Raw genomic sequence first — 18,660 nt, 5'->3', positions numbered from 1 at the left:
GGCGGGGCCCGGGCCGGGAGCGCGGCGGCCTCGCGGCAGGGACGCGCGTGGCGGCCTCACCAGGAGCGACACGGCTGCGCCCAGAACCGCCTCCTTATGAAGTCGTTGAAATCGGTGGCCAGGGTCGTGCCATGGAGACGCCGCGGCGGATGCAGTCCGGCTCTGGCGGCCGCTCCTCCCCGCTTCCGCCTCCTTTTCCGACACCCGGTCGGCAGCTCGCCCATTGGCCAGTTCAAACCCCCCCCCAGAGCCCCTCGGGTTTCGCCATTAGGCCCCGGCCTTAGCGTCACAGAGACGCCCCGCCCCTCCTGGCGTCCCGCCCACTTCCGGGTCGCGCGTATCGTCGCCTAGGAGACGGGCGACGCCTCCAGCGGGCCTGCTGGGTCTTGCTAGGCGATTCAAGGACCCGCTTCCCTTTCCGCCATTTTTTTTTAAATGTCACTTTATTTCTATACTTAAAAAGTTGTAAGCGGGGAGTGGTGGCGCACGCCTGTCATCTCAACACTCGGGAGGCTGAGGCAGGAGGTTCGTTGTGAGTTCGAGGCCAGCCTGGGCTACAAAGTGAGTTCAAGACCAGCCTAGACTGCACAGTGAGACCCTGTCTCAAGAAGACAAAAAAAAAGTTGTACACACACACACACAAAAGTTGTACATAGAAACAATATAGTTCTGCAGAAGTGAAAAAACTGTCAGGAGAAAGAGAAAGTGATATCCTCTTGACTGATCATTACGGAAGTTATAGAAATAAAAACAGTAAAATGTTTAAAACACTAACATTTCCCAAGTATTCATTTTATAAATAGAAACAAACTCACAAATTACTCTGAATGCTAAATATCTAGTTAAGAAACCCAGACTTAGCTTGGTGTCGCACGCCCACAATGGCGGCACTGGGGAAGGTGAGGCAGGATAACTGTGAGGTCAAGGCAAGTCCCAGCTACATAGTGAAGTCAGGCCCGCCTGAACCACATAGTGAATCCTTGTCTCAAAAAAACAAAAGTAAATTAATAAAGAAACAAACTCAGCTACCATTGGCACAACACTTAAAGGGATGGCAAGGTGGATTTATTGTGTGTAGTGTTGAAAGAACGTATTCATTACACAATTCCTCGCCAGGTATGCTGGCGCACGCCTGTAATCCCAACACTCAGTAGGCTGAGGCAGGAGGAACATCGTGAGTTCGAGACCTGCCCAGGCTACAAAGTGAGCTCAAGGCCAGCCTGAACTGCATAGTGAGACCCTGTCTCGAAAAAAAACAATTCTTAAGACAGGCACACGTTTTTCTAAAGTGTGCTATAGCAGAAGATCATCTGTGAAAGATACCTCTCCCTGTCTCTCACCCTCCTGGTTCCCAGAACTCCAGAGGCGCCTGGAAGCCCCAAAGCGCTGCCTTCGATAATCAACTAGAAAACCAGGTCCACTGAACAAGTTAGTGGCCAGGCCTGAGCAATGCCTGTGGAAAACCAACCCTGGGCCTGGTCCAGACCACCCCCTCCCACGGCGCCCGGGTCGCGGCCCACGCAGGAGGAGGGGGCGCTCCTCTTGCCCTCCCGCCCTCCTGCGCACGGCGGCGGCGCTCTGTACAGACCTACTGGGCCGAGCTTCTCGCTGAGCCGCCATCTTCTCACAATGCGGCGCTGTCAGCCAATCGTGGGGGGGTAACCCGCGGCTCACGAGGCCGCCCTGGATTGGTTCCTAGACATCTTTACCTCCCCTGATCGCAGCCATGACCCTCCAGGATCACACGACTGTGAACCCTTAAATTCCAGCTCCCGCCTCCCCTAAACAGAACTCGCCTCTCCGCCTTCGCTTTCACAGACTGCCATACCGTATTTGATTTTCCCTGTTCCACTCCTTTGACTCGTTCGTGGTTTTCCATGTGGAATGATTGATGGGTTCAGAGGTAAAAGAGAGATATAGGAAGGAGACTGACTAGGCGCATGCCGCTCCCAGCATTCGGGGAAGTTGAGGCAAGAGTCAAACCTAGCCTGGCAATTTAATGAGTTGGCGACACCCTGTTACAAAAAAAAAAAAAAAAAAAATTTAAAAGCTGGGGATGTAACTCAGTATGAAAACCCTGGATTCACTCCCTGGTACAGGACAGAGAGGAAGAGATCCTAATTTTTAAATTGTACTCTTTTTGTCTTTTTTTTTTTTTGGCAGTACCGGGGATCAAACTCACAACCTTGCACTTGCCAGGCAGGCGCTTATGCCACTGATCTATATCCCCAGCCCCCGACCATTAAATTGTACTTTTTTTTTGTTTTTTTCGGTCCTGGAATCGAACTCACAACCTCGCGCTTCCCAGGCAGGTGCTGTGCCGCTGAGCTAAATCCCCAGCCCCTAAATTGTACTCTTAAGAAGACACCAACTTCAAGACATAACGTTACCCAAGGTTATCCGTATCCATGTTCCATACAGTCACCTTATTTTTTTCTTCCAAACCCAGCATACCCCAGGGGATATAGCTCAGTGGCTTAGGTTTTGCCTGGTAAGCCTGAGGTCATTAGTTCGATTCCCGGTACCAAGGCTGGAGAAGTGTTGCCGAGCTCAAGGCCAGCCTAAACTACACAGCAAGACCCTGTCTCAAAAAAACAAGAAACAAAACCCAAAAATGCAAATCATTTAGTGGGGCATGGTGGTGCACACTTGTCTCCACAGGCAAATCACAAGTCTGCCTAAAGCCTCAAGCACTCATAGGTAGAGCTTTTCCCAGATAATGGGATTTTTTTTTCCTTTTTTTTGGTCTTTTTGAGACAGGGTCTCGCTATGCAGTTCAGGCTGGCCTTGAGCTCACTTTGTAGCCCAGGCTGGCCTCGAACTCACAATGATCCTCCTGCCTCAGCCCCCTGAGTGCTGGGGTTACAGGCGTGCGCCACCCCGCCCGGCTCCATGATACTGGGATATTAAGGGTGTCTGATACTTTGGTTAAGGGTGCACAGTACTAAATTAGTCCACTGATTGGTTTAGCACAGTGAGTGGGAAGGCCCATGCTGGTGTGTGTGGCCGTCAGTAAACTCAGACCCTGCATGGGACGGAAGGGATGTGGAGGCTTGCTGTTGTTTGCGGCTCCCTTCCTGCTCTCTCACAGACTGTTTCTGCCATGCTCCCTGCCATGCTGCCTGCCTTGGAGCCAGCTGACTATGGACTGAAACCTCCACACACTGTGAGCTGAAATAAACCCCCTCCTTTAACTTGTGGATGTCAGGTATTTTGTCTCAGCAAGGAGAAAATAACCAAAGACAGCTATTATTTGAAGTTTAAAGATATGGCACCCAATTCATAGTGCTGTTTCCTTGAGGGTAGAAATATTAGTCCTTCTTTTTTTTTTTCTTTTTGAGACAGGGTTTCGCTATATAGTTCAGGCTGGCCTTGGGCTCACTTTGTAGTCCAGGCTGGCCTGGAACTCACAGTGATCACCCTGCCTCAGCCTCTCAAGTGCTGGAATTATAGGCATGCGCCACCAGGGGCGAGGGTAGAAGTATTAGAAGAAAAGCACCAGCCCAGTTTGTAGACATTGTGTATTTTGTTACTTTAAGCCAGTGTCTCACTATGTAGTCCAGGTGGGCCTTACTAGGTAGCCCAGGCTGGCCTCAAACAGCTATTCTCCTGCTTCAGCCTCTTGAGCGCTAGGATTACAGCTGTGTGCCACCACACTGGGCCAAGAAATCATTTTTGACCTATGTCACTGGCCACTTTTTTCTTCTTCTTCTTTTACTGGTGCTGTTAATCAAATCCCGAGCCTCGGGCACTTGAAACACACATTCTACACTTGAATCTCCCCCTAGGCCCTCGCCACTTTATCCTAAGGGCAATGGCAGCCTGGTTCTAGACCCTGGGAAGTAGCAAGCAGTCTCCACATTGTTGTAGGTTGAAACTTGATGGGACCTTTGGGAAGCCGCCTTTGTCTTGATGTAACCTTCACAACTCTTAGAGGCCAACACCTCTCCTGACCTGGAAATTTCACAGTGTTGAGCTCATTCTGGGGGAAGTAATCAAGATGTGCAGATTATTGTAAAAAGACACCCCCTCTATGCTCGATGTTCCTCCCTGAGATCCCCTTGGAAAATCAAGACCCTGCCTGGCCCAAGTGTGTGAGAGACTCAAGGAATGAGAAAGGTAGCCAAGGGTGGTGGTCCAGACGTGCAGTCCCAGCACTCGGGAGGCTGCAGTAGGATGTTCAGGAATTCAAGGGCAGTCTTGGCTACCTAGTTAGATCCTGTCTCTCTCTCTCTCTCTCTCTCTGTCTCTGTCTCTGTCTCTGTCTCTCTCTCTCTCTCACACACACACACACACACAATCCCAGGACATCTCCCTCTCATGCAAACAAGGCACTGGCATAGTGAAACACTCACTTAGCCTTACATCATGTATAAACTGTCTTATCAAAAGCATCAGTGACTGCATATGGTGGCACGTGCCTGTGATCCCACCGCTCAGGAGGCTGAGGCAGAAGGATAGCTTTGAGTTTAAGGCCAGCCTGGACTAAATAGCAAGACCTACCTTAAAAAAAAAAAAAAAAAAAAAGGCACCAATGGCTTCCTGCCATCTGTAAAGGACGGGGAACAGGGTCTTTTGACTGGTTGTGCCCACATGCAAATGAAGAATTGTAGAGAGCATCATCTGACTGGTCCTGTATACAGCACCAAATTCAACTGGAAGATTGAAAATAGCACTTTTCTGATTGGCTGTCTCAGCCCGTTCCTTCCTACCTCTGTTTGCTGTGTTTGGGCATGGGATGGGGAAGAGAAGCAGGCCCAATGAGTTTTGGGTGGAAGGTCACAGGTGTGCTCTACAGGCCTCTGTGGTGCTGGGGATGGATGCTGCCAGGCCTCAAACACGCCAGGTAAGTGTCTACGCTGAGCTACACCCGCAGGCCCACCATCTCACAATGTCAACAACCGTGACTTTATAGCCAACAGTGGTGGCGGGTGCCTGTAATCCCAGCGCTCATCAGGCTGAGGCAGGACAATCGCCGTAAATTTGAGGCCAGCCTGGGCTACAGAGTGAGACCTTGTCTCAAATAAAACAGTGATTTTATCTTCCTACTTGTTTTTGTAAAGGAACTTGGGTTTGTCTTGTTGCTTAGAAAGAACCACAGATGAAAAACAAAAAAAGAAATAACCACAAGTGGAGCTGGGCGTAGTGGCGCACACCTGTCATCCCAGCACTCAGGAGGCTGAGGCAGGAGGACTGTTGCAAGTTTGAGACCAGCCTGGGCTACAGAGTGAGCTCAAGGCCAGCCTGAACTGCACAGGGAGACCCTGTCTCAAAAAAAAAAAAAAAGAACCACAGATGAAGGAGGAGCACCAGCCCCAGCCCACACCACTGTCTTCATAGGGTGCCGCAGTCCCGGACGGGCCACAGTCCTCGGGGCTCAGGCTCCAGCCTCTGTATTTGCCCAAGAGTCTGATTACTGGTTTCCATTCAGGAACAATTCCTCCAGGGCCCGATGCAACTGCTGAATCCCTGCCCTGGGGAGAAGGAATCCACGCTCCAAAGAGGAGCTGGCCTGTTTTTCTTTGTTTTGTTTTGTTTTGTTTTGGCTTGGTTTTGGGTTTTTCAAGACATGTCCTGGTAGTAGTCCAGGCCGGCCTTGGATTCAGTACAGGTGAGGGTGGCCTCAGAGTCAGTGCTCCTCCTGCCTCAGCCTCCCAAGTGCTGGGACTGCAGGTGTGCACCACATGCCCACTGAAAATGAAAACTTAGATCCACACAAAGGCCTGTGCCCAAATATTCATGGGAGTTTATTCATACCTGGGAACAACTCAAATATGCAACCGCGATCCATAAATACGCTGGGGTCGCGCCCTCTGAGGGGCTCAGCCGTGAGAAGGAATGAGACCCTGACTGCGCCGAGGGCCACAAAAGCACCACAGTGGGTGAAAGCAGACAGACCTGAAAGGTCACGTGCCATGTGGCGCCAACCCTGTGATGCTTTGGGGACAGGGATTGAATCTGTGGCTCCTGGGGGTTGGGAGAAGGAGCTGACTGCAAAGTGACGACAGGGGTCCTTCCTGGGCAGAGGACGATGTCAGTCCCAGGTCTTTACTGGAGTGGTGGTGACACGACTGCTCACCCATCAGACTGAAGGTAAATCTTACTGCATGTAAATTTTGTCTGTTTGTTGCGACAGGATCTTGCTCTGTAGTCCAGGCTGCCCCTGAACACACTAGGGAGCCCAGGCTGGCTTCAAACTTCTGGCAATCTTCCTGCCTCAGCCTCCTGAGTGCAGGGATGACAGGTGTGTGCCACCACTGTGGGCTTCTGTGGCTTCTTATGCTTTATACACTGGGTGTGGTGGTGCATGCCTATCATCCCAGCACTTAAAAGGCTGAGGCAGGAGGATTGCCCCACGTTTGAGGCCAGCCTGGGCTATGTTGTGAGTTTATTGTTTTGGTTTTTTTGAGACAGGATCTCCCTATGCAGTTCAGGCTGGTCTTGAGCTCACTTTGTCGCCCAGGCTGGTCTCAAACTCACAACGATCCTCCTGCGTCAGCCTCCCAAGTGCTGGGATTACAGGTGCGTGCCACCACGCCCGGCTTATGTAGTGAGTTTAAGGGCAGCCTGAATTGTACAAGACCCTGACTCAAAAAAAAAAAAAAAAATTACACTTTTTTGCTACACTGGCCTGTGAGGGGTGAGCCTCAGGTGGCCAGCTCTTTGGGTTCCCAAAGCTGGGGTGGCTGTGTTTACTCACACCTGGCCGGACCTAGCCTCTGGAGGGTTGGCAGAGGCAGGAAGCTGCACTTTAACAGAGTCCCCAGGGGCCCCACAGGGAATGTGCGGTTGGGGCCAGGAACTCAGGACCAGCACCGAGGGGTTCAAGCTCCCATCTCCAGCTGGAGCTGGTCCCCCACACCCCAGATGTTTGTACCCGGCTGCTCCTCTGCATCCCCACCTGAGTGTCACATGCAGGCCCTTTGAGCTTGTCACCTGCACCTCCTGGCCTCTGCCTTGAGTTGAAGAAAGCTCGGTTCACAGGCTGGGAATACACGTATGCACCTCCGTGCCCGGCTTTTTTTTCAGGCAGAATCTCCCTATGTAGCCCAGGCTGGCCTTGAACTCAAGATCCTCCTGCCTCAGCCTCACGGGTGTTGGAATTACAGATGTGCGCCACCACATGGGGTTGATGGCTTCAATTCTTGGAACAAAGCACCAAGCCCACAGTTCTGGCCCAAGGTACTTCTTACAGTGATACTGGGTTCCAGACCTTACCCCCAGGGTGCGGCCTGTTAGATTCTCAGGACACCTTCCAAGGTCCTGCGCCACCACAGCTGTCTGAGAGAAGCCATCTGAGTCAGGTGCCGGGCCCGGATGCTGGCCCGACGCGGGCGGCAAAGAGAATACCACAGGGCCCAGAGAGCAGCCTCCGCTGTGACTACCAGGGTGGCCGAGCCACAGGTCGCCAACCCCCCAGGCTCCCCTTGCGCCGCAGGCCGCACCAAAGGGTGCCTGCCTCACCAGGTCCAGGCTCTGCTGCCTGGCGCCCTCTGGTGGCGCCACTGATCAGGGCCACGAGGGAAATCCTGTGTCCGCCCCAAGGCTTCCTCCTATAAACTCAAGTTCCAGCTGCTAAATGCAGCCGGAGGGGCGGAGGGGCAGAGGGGCGAGGGCGAGGGCGAGGGGCGAAGGGCAGGTGCAATCAGCAGCCCTGGGTCTGGTCGGTGCCCACTCTGACCAGCAAGGTGAGGCCGGCAGTGACATCGATGGCCACGTCAGTGCCCCCAGGTGAGTCCTTGCTGCCCCCCCAGCCTGTGACCTACTTTCCACTCTTTTTGGACAGGGTCTGGGTAGGTAGTTCAGGCTGGCCTTGAACTCACTACGTAGCCCTGCCTCAGCCTTCCCAGTGCTGGACTAGGAGCATTCACCACCCCCACCCCCGGCTTCTCTTCCCACTCTCACTCTACCAAAGGGAAGGGGAAGGCGCGGGGCAATTAACGCCCCCACCCAGGACCACTGAGCAACCAGGGGCCGGGTGGTTCTGACCTCCCCCCAAGCCAAGCGCCATCCCTCGGCGGGCAAGGCCAGCCCGGGCCAGTTGAGATGCAGAGAGGCTGAGCCAGCGGTGACAAAGTATAAAGTGCAAATGCAGCAGGCTTTTATTGAGGGCCTACTGTGTGCTACCCTCAGCCTGCTAGGTCTATCCCCCCCTGCACTTCCCCCTGGCGGGGAAGAGGTCCCGGCAAGACCCAGTCGTGGAGTAGGGGAGGGGCGAGGTGGAGGTAGAGGCAGGCAGGGCCCCAGCCGCTCTGTCCTGAGGGAGGACAGGGCCTGGGGTCTGCCCAGCTCGCAGGAAGGCTGAGGGGCCACCTCTGGCCCTCCGGCCGGGCTCTGAGCCTGCCTTTTGGCTGTGTGACCTTCAGAAGGACCACAGTCCAGCTCTGAGTGGTTTCTCCCGACCTAAGAGGGCCCAGCCTAAGGTGACAGCCAGTCCTCTGCCGGCTTTCTGCTCCTGCCAGCTGTCGGTCTCCTCCTCCGAAGCCATCATCTGGCCTGGTGGGACAGGGATCCTGAGAGGCAGGATGCCCGGGTGCCCAGCGAGGGGACCCGCTGAAGCAGACACTGGACGGGATGAGAGAAAGAGGGCTGGACGCAATCGGACCAACAGTGCGGCGGCCAAGGACAGGAGAGAAGCAGACCCGCCCCAGCCAAGGGCAGAAGGGAGACCCAGGCCAGCAGGGCTGCTCCCGTCCCCTGTCCCTGCCAGCTGCACCTAGAGCTCGTCCCTGGGGTGCGGATGGAGGCTGTGCCTGCTGCTTCCTGCCAGGTCCAGGCGGGGGTCGCGCAGGGTTTTTTGAGAGCCAGTCCAGCTGATGAGGCGGCCACTGTCGTCGTCCCAAGGAGAAGATGTTTCCGTGTCACTGAGCCACTCGGCGTCCCCCGCATAGTGGGTGGGGGCGGCGAGCAGAGGCTGGGCGGAAAAGGCCTTCAAGTCCCGCGGCCAGAAGTGCGCTTTGTACTGCTCACTGTGTGGGTGGGGAGGGACAGTGCAGGTGACCCCTCCGCCCAGATCCCACGCCAGCAGGTCTTCCCGAGGGACCCCAGGCTTCTCGCAGCAGCCCTGACAACTGAGGCTCAGAACGAGAAATTATCGGATTAAAGACCATGCAGCCAGGTATGGCGGCGCACACCTGTAATCTCAGCATTCGGGAGGCTGAGACAGGAAGATCGCCACAAGTTTGAGGCCAGCCTGGGCTACACATTGAGATCCTATCTCAAAACAAAGCTCCCTCCAAAAAAATATATAAAAATAAAAGCCACGCAGGCAGCACAGCCTCCTCTCTTTGCCAAGTCTGATTTTCTCAGGGGACCTGCCCACCTGCCCACCTGCCCCCAGGCTCACTTGGGGTGCTGGTCGAACATGATGGGCAGGAACTCGTCCACAGGCACCATGCGGTGCAGGGGCTGAGAGGCCAGCAGCTTGCGGGCACCCGCCAGGCTCAGGGCGTAGGCCAGCGTCCAGTAGGAGTATCCGGCCACCACCAGGCCCGGCAGCCCCTCCACGGCCTCCTCCTCCTCCGGGCTCACCTGCTTCCGGCCGAGGTAGCTGCAAGTGACACGGAGGGCCCTGGTCACTGCAGGTCCTGCACCTCTCCGCCCCTCCCTTGCCCTGGGCTGCAGACGGCCTACATCAGGTCCCACTGCAGCTTCTGCACCGCCACGTCCTCCATGAGCCGCTCCAGCCGGCCCCGGAAGTTCCTCTCAAAGCGGACGTCGTCTTCAAACACCAGCACCTGGGCCAGGCCCCTGGCAACCACCTGTGGTCCAAAGGAGGGTGAGCGAGGGCCCTGCAGATCCGTGCTCTCCCCTTCTCCCCTGCCCACTGCTTGCCTCAGCGACCACGCTCCTGGTGCTCGGCCCTGGCCACGCCACGCAGCTGCTCCGCAGCCCTCGGGGTGCCAGTGACTAAAGTCTCAGCCCCTGCTCAGCACCAAGGCCCACCAGGCCCCACCGCGGCTCTCCAGAGAGAATCATGGTGGCCGCCACCATCCTGCACCATTCACTGAGGCCAACTGGATGCCAGAGGCCGTGGCTCATCTCCAGGGACACCAGGGACAGGAACCGTGACATGGGGGCCAGACAGTGGCTCATCCACGGCACATGGCAGGAAGTGGTGGGGCTGAGATTTCAACCTTTTTTTTTAAAGACAGGGGCTTGCTGTGTAGTTCAGGCTGGCCTGGAACTTGTGGCAATCCTCCTGCCTCGGCCTCCCAAGTGCTGGGATTACAGGCGTGCACCACCACGCCTGGCCTTTCAACCTTATTGCTGATTTCCACGATCAGTCACTTAGGTCTCCTGAGCCTCTTAAAGTTAGGCTGGTGGGAAGAAGAGAGACTCCAGCCCCCCATATCACAAGGAAAAATACTTTTTGTATTTTTTTTGTAATACTGTTTGTTTTGAGATAGGGTCTTTCTATGTCGCCCATGTTGGCCTCAAACTCATGGCAATCCTGCCTCAGCCTCCTGAAAACTGAGATTACAGGTGTGTGCCACCATGCCTAGCAGTAACTTTGCAGATATGAAAAGAACATATACAATAAAAATAAAGATGAGAACATAAAGGCAAGGAGTAAAGGTAGGTAAGGCAGCACTCTTGCCTATAATTCCAACTATTTGGGAGGCTGAGACAGGAGGATTATGAGATCGAGGCTAGTCTGGGCAATTTAGGGAGACTCTATCTCAAAAATGTAAGAGGTTATAGCTGGGGTGATAGCTCACTGGTAGAGCACTTGCCTAGTATGTGTGAGGCCCTAGGTTTCACGGCAGTAACGTGCGCAAGTGGGCATGTGTGTGCACACACAGGAATTCAGCTCCGTGCACTCTGAGGGCCCTGCTCCCTCCTTCCCCGGCCCCCAGCCCCCAGGCCTGGCAGAGGCCCCCAAGTGCGAAGCACACACATGCCAGGCTCCAGGCCTCCCTGCGTCTGCTCCTGAACACCCGCTGCCTGGGCCTGGGCCGCTGGGCCTCTGCTCCCCGAAGGGCCCCCTCACCTCTTCCCAGATGGAGTAGTGGCTGAGGAAGCAGCCCACCTCGCCCTTGGTCAGCGTGCGGCCCGAGTAGGGGTCCTGGTAGCCGGGGAGCAGGTCCACGCCCAGCCTCCTGAGGACACTGCTGTTGAGCAGCCTGTGGGACACGGGGACCATGGGGACAGGTGCTGGCCAGCGGCCCCTCCAGGCGGCCTGACCTGCATGCGTGGAGACAGTCGCACCCGAGCTTAGCTTGCAGGCTTCAGCTCTGTGGCTGCTTCCTGTGGCCAGACGCTGTCAGCGACAGGGCCTGGGGAACCACAGCTACCTCAGAAGCCCCAGGGAGCAGGGAGTAGGGTACAGGGCTAACGGAGGGGCCCCAGGATGGATGTGGGTGACATGCTGGGGGCTTCTTGGGCAGAGTCCCAAGCACAAGATGGACATCTTGAAATCAAAAGAGCTTGGGAAGCCAAGTATGGTGGCGTACACCTGTAATCCCAGCATTTGGGAGGCTGAGGCAGGAGGACTGCTGTGAGTTCAAGACCAGCCTGGGCTACAAAGTGAGTTCAAGGCCAGCCTAAACTGCATAGTCTCAAAAAAAACAAAAAACAAAAAAAGCACTGGGAAGCTGGCACTGATGGTGCACATTTGTGATCCCAGAACTCTGGAAGGCTGAGGCAGGAGGATTGCAAGTTCCAGCCCAGCTTGGGCAACTTAACAACAACTTAGCAAGACCTTGTCTTAAAATAAATAAAAAAGGGCTGGGGAGTGTAGCTCAAGGAGAAGGCCCTGGGTTCAATCCCCAGGAAGGAAAAAAAGGGGGGCCTGGGGTGTAATGCAGACAGTGGCAGACACAGGGGCCATGAGCCCCTGGAGGCTAGAGCAGCCTGGCCCGGGGCCCCGGGGGAACAGAGCCGGCGGAACCCCAGCCCCATCAGGGACCTACGTCCAGGGTGGAGGCAGGGAAGACAGGGGACACCTAGCTCTCAGGAGACTTCCCGGGTGTCAGGACCTGGCTGGCCAACCCTTTGCTGAGTCATGGGGCGACTAAGGGCTATTAGTGTTTCCACAATGGGGCCACCGTGCCTGGGGTCACACAGCTGGCAAGTGACACCCCTGGATCCCTGGTTCCATCTCCCTCCGGTGGAATGAGGGAGGGGGGTGTCTTGTCCTGCGTCTGTCTGCCCAGAACTCCCCAAAAAAGCACACCTCAGGCTCTGTTTGGGGTTTTTTGTTTGTTTATTTTGAGACAGGGCCTCACTTTATGTAGTTCAGGCTGGCTTTGAACTCACTTATCACTCTGAACTTACAGCAATCCTCCTGCCTCAGCCTCTTGGGTACTGGGCTTATCCCACCCAGCTCACTCAGGCTTTATTTGGATGATTCCTGAATCAGGAACCTCACTCACCCCCTCTGCTCTGCCCACTCTGGGAGCTCAAGGAGGGACCACAGCACCCCACAGCTACATCCTAGGAAGCCTCACCGGCCGTCCACGGCATCCACCACACGCCCCAAGATCTCCATCTCCCAGAGCGAGCTCAGCATGCGCTGGCGGCGGCTGGGCCTGCGGGCCAGGCTGATGACAAACACCTGGGGGGCAGAGGCTGGCTGCAGGGGCGGGGAGGGCAGGGGGGCGCCCATCCACCCCGGCCCAGTCCCCAGACTGGGGCACTCACCTCATCAAACCCCATCTTGCTGGGCCTCTTCGGGGGGCGAGACACGTGAGCGGAGGCCTGCATGGGGGGCCCGTCCACTGCAAAGGGAGGCGCCCCATCCTGAGTGCCAGCCCCCCAGCCCCAATTCCTGCCCCCTCAGCAGAATGCTGGCGCCCAGGAAAGGCACACCAGCTGGGCGCGGTGGCACACACTTGTCATTTCAGCACTCAGGAGGCTGAGGCAGGAGGATTGTCTCAAATCTGAGGTCAGCCTGAGCTACATAGTGAGTTCAAGGCCAGCCTGAACTACATAGTGAGACCCTCAAAAAAAAAAAAAAAAAAAAAAAAAAAAGGAAGGAAGGAAGGAAGAGAGAGAGAGAGAGAGGGAGGGAGGGAGAATAGAATGGAGGAAGGGAGGGAAGGAGGGAGGAAAAGCACTGAGGGACAGCAGGGAGCACCCAGCAGGTGCGCGGAGCAGGCTCCTGGCCTCACCGAGTGACTGCAAGATCAGGTGAAGGAAGTTGGCCTTCTCGTCCTCCAGCCCCCCGTGGGGACTCACGGCCACGTTCATGTACCCGAACCGGTGCTCGTTGCACACGTAGACGGAGACCCCTGCAGGGAAAGGCCGAGTGAGAGCCAGCGGGCAGGGCTCGGAGGGTCTGGCCGAGAGCTTCCGGGCCGGTGCTGCTGTACCCCAACCCGAGTCTCCTCCGGGATGCGGGCCCCACCTCTGGGCTGCAGGGACAAAGGACCTGGTGCCCACAAGGATGGCTGCGGAGCTGCTGCCCGGCTGGGGCCATGCCGTGCGTGGTGGATGGCGGCGAGGAAAGGCCACGGACACCAGTGAGCACTGTGGCTCCAGCACCCAAGTGCCCATCTCTCCGCGTTCCCGCTGTACAGCCCTGATCCGGGGACAATCAGCTTTTGTCCACACTACGCGTCCCCTGCATCCCCGATGTACCTTCCACACCATCTGCCACCTACCAGCCATGGTGACCTCCTCTCTAGGATCTGGCACCTGTGCTGGAACCATCCTCAGGGGCAGGTGTGTGCTGTCCTTTCCTTTCATTTTTTTGTGGTGCTGGGGGTTCCTAGGAGTGTCCCACACACTGGGCAAGTGTTCTGCCACCGAGCTCCCCTGCAGCCTGTATGATGTATTTCTTTTTTTCTTTTTCTTTTTGGCACTACTGGAGACTGAACCCAAGACCTTTGTACTGAGCTACAGCCTTAGTCTGATTTATTTATTTATTTATTTATTTGGTACCAAGAATCTAACTCAGGTCCTTATGCTTGCCAGGCTGGTGCTGTGCCGCTGAGCTGCATCCCCAGCCCTCCTTTTTATTTTTTTAAACTTTTATTTACATTTTGTTTTGTCTTGTTTTGAGACAGGTCTCACTATATAGCCCAGGCTGGCCCCCCCTTTTTTTTTCTTTTTTTTTTTAGACAGGATCTTGCTCTGCAGTTCAGGCTGGCCTTGAGCTCACTTTGTAGCCCAGGCTGGTCTCAAACTTGCAATGATCCTCCTGTCTCAGCCTCCTGAGTGCTGGGATTAGAGGTGTGTGCTACCATGTCCGGCTAGCCCAGGCTGGCCTTGAACTTGAAGCTAAGTCACTAAACTGCCCAGGTTGGTCTGGAATTTGGGATCCTCCTGCCTCAGTCTCCCAGGGTGCTGGGATTATAGGCCTGTGCCACCACACCCAGAATGCATGATGTATTTGAAAGCCAGTCCCATGTCCAGCCTTGAGCGCACAGCCCGGCCCCGGGCTGGTGCACAGCAGCCGTATGTTGGAAGCCTGAATGATGGACACAAAACCGTGGTTAAACTAGGCGTGGTGGCACTGGCCTGTAATCCCAGCACTCGGGAGGCTAAGGCGGGAGGATCGTTGCAAGTTCAAGACCAGCCTGGGGTACAAAGTGAGCTCAAGACCAGCCTAAACTGCATAGTGAGATCCTGTCTCAAAAAGACCAAAAAAAAAAAAAAAAAAAAAAACGTGGTTCACTGCATTCTTCAAACCAGCACCCATGAACACGGGCTGACAGGAAGGAACAGAGCTCACCCCAGCCTTGCCAAGCTAACTCTCCCTCTTGCTCATCCACACTGCAGAGTTCCCCAGCACCTGCAGCACAGAACAAAGGATCACACACCCTCCTCCCTGGCCCCTCAGGACTCGATGCTTGCTTGGGTGCAAGACTTCAGGGTTCTTCCTCATTCTGAATATGAGCTGAGCTGTTCTCCGCCCATCACACAGGCTTCACTGCTTTGGCCAAGTCTAGGTCCATGTTGAATTATGACCTCTGCAGCTTTCTCAAAAATAGCACAGTACAGCTGGGTGTGGTAGCACATGCCTGTAATCCCAGCACTCAGAAGGCTGAGGCAGGAGGATTGCTGGGAGTTTGAGGCCAGCCTGGGCTACACAGTGTATTGAAGACCAGCTTGAACTATGTAGCAAAACCCTGTCTCAAAAGAAAAAATAGAGAAAGAAGAATGGCACCCCAACATTCATATCTCTATCTCTCTCACCTTCCACTCTTCCTAAGGACTAGATTTATGTCATCCACAACGAAATGCTTTGTAGTAACTTTCATCTGAAAACAACGGTGGTTGGTGTGTCTCACGGGTAGAGTGTGTGCTTAGCACGCTCCTGAATAAAGAAATAAAAAGGCTTGGGTGGTAGCTCAGTGATACAGCGCTTGCCCACCATGCTGGAGGCCCTGGTGGGTTCATCAGCACCACCAAAAAATAAGGTAAACTGGCACTGTGCCCCCTCACTCACTGCCCCTGCTGCCCGCCCCATCTTTCTCTGGTTTTATAGAGACAAGTCTTGCTATGCACGTAGGTTGGCTTCAGAATTGCAGCAATCCTCCTGCCTCAGCCTCCTGAGTTCTGGGATTACAGGAATGTGCTACTACACTGGGAGTCACCTGCCCTCTTCTGGCGCCTGGTACATCCACTGGTCCCTCTCCCTGGAAGCTCTTTCCTGCTCTTGTCCATCATCTGTCCGTACTTCAGTTCTGGGACCAACTGCTCACCTTCAGTAGCTTTCCCTGGCCCAGCTGACTCTAGGCTAAGCTTCCAGAGCACCTAGAATCAAGGAGTTCTCCTTCCTGGCACAGCTGGGACTGAAATGGAGGCTGAGAGGGCAGGGATGGCCAGAGCAGCCGGTCTACAAATGCTTACTTAGTGAAAGAGTGCATGAGGGCACTGAACCTGCTAGGGCAGGGGTTCAGGAAAGGCTATGCCCCAAAGGACAAGCAGCAACTAACAGGACAGAACGCAGAGCAAGAAGGGGAACAGTACGTGCAAAGGCCCTGAGGCCTTGAGAGATGCACAGGGGGCACGGGTCCTCACCAGCAGCCTCACAGGCATAGGCGAAAACAATGATGTCATCAAAAGGCCACGTGTAGTTGGGGTGAGGGGGGTAGAAGGCGAGCTGGGCTGTCTCCTCTGCCCTCAGCGACACCAGGAAGGTGGAGTGGACCATGGGGACCCGGAAGCAGCCCCGGCGCTGGCGGTTCTTGGTGGGGAAGTAGTCGGCTGTGCGGCGGTAGTAACCCTGGGGACAGGGAACACTGTGGGCTGCAGGCCTCCCCTGCCACAGACCCCAAGGCCTGCAGGTTCCCGGCTGTGCAGCGGCTCCTCCGGGGAGCCCGGACTCCGACCATCCGTCCCGCTCACCTGGGGGGTGATCCCACACCAGAAGTTGGAGTAGTAGGTCTGCGAGTCCAGCATGGGCGCCACCACCGGCAGCCCCTGCTCCGTCAGAAACCGCAGCGTTTGGTTGTTGGTCAGAATGTTGTCGGTGTCTGCAAACTGGGGGGAGGGGACGTCACAGGCCTTGGCCCTGTTGGGCTGCAGCCCCCAAGGAGGTGGCTGGGCGGGGTCTTCCAGCCGCCAAGGGCCCAGAGCAGGAGTTCCCTTGCGCTCCAACCGCCACACCCGGCAGAGCCGCTCATCGCCCAGAACGTGGCCGGAGCACTGGCTTAGGGTGGGGCCTGGAGACCGGACTTGAGCAGCTGATCTAAGACCTTCTCTGAGAGCCGGCTAAGGGAGCAGATGCAAAGACCTGCGAGTGCCCGGCCAGAGGGCTCGGCTCAGTGTAAACTCTGGGCACACCCCAGGAATTCAGGCCCAGAATGTAGCCTAGGCCTGTCTCAGGGAGCTAGTACCTAGCCTAGCACCTAGTCATTTGAGTTGGAGCTCAAATGTCGCTAGCCACACTCGAATATGATCTGGCCCTCCACCAAGATTTCTATCAGGATCTCGAGATGTAGCCCTGGCTGGCCTTGAACTTGCGGTGATCCTCCTGCCTCAGCCTCCTACATCTCCTCCTACATCTCAGCCTGAGATTACAGGCCCGTGCCAGCATGCCTGGCTCAGAAGCCCAATCTTAAACCAGGCTTCCTTACCAGGATATAGTCAGCTCCCCAGTCCCTGGCAAAGGTCAGGGCTTCCTGCTTCAACTCCATCAGAAACTGGTGCCTTTCTCTGGTCCAGTGCTTGGGACCCTCCTCCTCCGGGTAGGACCTGAGCGGGGAAAGAAGTGAGATGTGTTGGGCAGGCGCATCCCATCTCCTGCCCTGGAGGGCGTGGCTCTGGTGGCCCCGCGTCCCCTCTGGGTGCCAGCTGTCCTCTGCCCTCCCCTCAGTCACACCTGGGCTCCCCCTCAGGCCTCCACATCACAGCTGCGTAGTGGTGGCCCACAGCCGCCAGCCACTCCCGCAGCATCGCTGTGGTGTTGTCTGCGTTGTGGTCCGTGGCACACCTGGGAACACGGGAGGAGAAAGGCTGAGGGGCCTCAGCCACAGCACTGAACCCACGGCGGCCCGGACCCCATGGCACCTCATCATCTTCACCCTGGGCCAAGGGCCGCCCCTCTGCCCTAATGTCAGCTGCCCTGCCTGTCACAGCCCAGATTAGAGGGCGCGTTTCAATGCCCGGCACATCTGCTGCTTACTTTCCTTCCTTGCTGTGTGACCCCAAGCCAGGCCCGTCCCCTCTCTGAACAAGGACTGGACAGAGGCGCTGCTGCCTTCCTCCACCCCAGACTGTATCAGGACGAACCGTACCCCGAGCCTGAGAGTGCGAATGGGCCCAGCTCAGCGGCCACAGCCTCCCAGCCCGGCGGAGGGGCCCATTTCGCGGTGGGGCTCAGCCAAGCCTTGGCCTTCGCCCAGGGCTCGGGATTGGTCCCTTTAAGCCACTTGCCCAGAACTGAAGACTAAGTACGTGTCAGGCCTCCTGGGTGGGAGCTCACTCGCGCCCACACTGGGGATCGCGGGCGCCTCCCCGGCCCGGCTCCGCCCGCGGCTTTGCTGCTGGCGAGGACAGCCTGTCATCTCCGTTCCCCCCAGCCTCGGCCGGCCCCTCCCCGTTTGGCTTTCCAGACTGGGGTTGTGGCCTGCGATGCCAGGGCCCCGGGGGGACGCCACGGTCAAGACGGGGAGGACGTGGCACCAGCTCAGCGCGGGGACAGTCCCCAGACGCCCCCACTGCTCCCCAGGAGCTTGCAGTCTGGAGTCCCTGTCGCGCAGCGGCCCCACGGGACCCCAGGGCGTCCAGTCTGCTCTGCTGCCCGTCCAGCCACCGCAGGTCCCCCGGGCTCCGTCTGGGACGAAGGCTGGGGCAAGAAGGTGTGGGGCCAGTGAGCAGGGGAGGCCGGAAGGAGGGGCGGGAGGGGGGTCCCCGCGTCTATCTGTGGCTTCAGACGTCTGCCCTGGGCGTGGGGCAGCAGAGGCCCCGTCGGGCCGCGTCGCAGAGGAGCGTGGGGCCGCACGAGGCTGGGGGCTGCACGCCCAGGGGGGCCCACACCCGGGTTGCTCACCAAAGGGCCAGCCTGGCCCGGGGGTAGTCCAGCCGCTCCAGGGCGCCCAGGTAGTGGGGCAGGGAGTGCTCGGCATTGCGAGCCAGGACGGCCAGCACCACGGAGGGCAGCGGCGGCCCCGCGACCCCTGAAGCCCGCAACTGCGGCCCCATCAGGAGCAGCAGCGCGAGCAGCGGGGCCGAGCGCATGGCTGGCGCGGGAACGCCGCGGCCCCC

The 18,660-nt window shown here is 56.7% G+C and overlaps 2 protein-coding genes across 12 annotated transcripts in view; both read right to left on the bottom strand.

Moving 5' to 3' along the window:
• Odf2 (outer dense fiber of sperm tails 2) overlaps positions 1-1,659 on the bottom strand; it is a 34,601-nt gene extending 32,942 nt beyond the window's left edge. For 3 of the 6 annotated variants that reach the window (XM_005413543.2, XM_013509396.1, XM_005413544.2), the window contains exon 1: positions 61-292. In XM_005413543.2, the coding sequence (XP_005413600.1) occupies positions 61-224 (164 nt within the window). In that variant the 5' untranslated portion in view covers positions 225-292. Of the gene's footprint in view, positions 1-60; positions 293-1,588 lie in introns of those variants that run through there. The other 3 variants (XM_005413547.2, XM_005413552.2, XM_005413546.2) reach the window with 3 other exon arrangements.
• Positions 1,660-8,079: 6,420 nt separating this feature from the next.
• Positions 8,080-18,660, bottom strand: part of Cercam (cerebral endothelial cell adhesion molecule) — a 27,425-nt gene continuing 16,844 nt past the window's right edge. For 3 of the 6 annotated variants that reach the window (XM_013509392.1, XM_013509393.1, XM_013509394.1), the window contains 11 exons: positions 17,276-17,386; positions 17,031-17,148; positions 16,300-16,434; positions 15,973-16,177; positions 13,116-13,235; positions 12,646-12,722; positions 12,453-12,559; positions 10,994-11,126; positions 9,634-9,761; positions 9,347-9,550; positions 8,080-8,969 (listed from right to left, as the gene is read on the bottom strand). In XM_013509392.1, the coding sequence (XP_013364846.1) occupies positions 8,717-8,969; positions 9,347-9,550; positions 9,634-9,761; positions 10,994-11,126; positions 12,453-12,559; positions 12,646-12,722; positions 13,116-13,235; positions 15,973-16,177; positions 16,300-16,434; positions 17,031-17,148; positions 17,276-17,386 (1,591 nt within the window). In that variant the 3' untranslated portion in view covers positions 8,080-8,716. The other 3 variants (XM_013509391.1, XM_005413539.2, XM_013509395.1) reach the window with 3 other exon arrangements.

This window comes from Chinchilla lanigera, unplaced genomic scaffold (assembly GCF_000276665.1).
Source record: "Chinchilla lanigera isolate Chin_1 unplaced genomic scaffold, ChiLan1.0 scaffold00169, whole genome shotgun sequence".
Lineage (NCBI taxonomy): Eukaryota > Metazoa > Chordata > Mammalia > Rodentia > Chinchillidae > Chinchilla > Chinchilla lanigera.
This window is presented reverse-complemented; position numbering and strand designations above follow the sequence as displayed.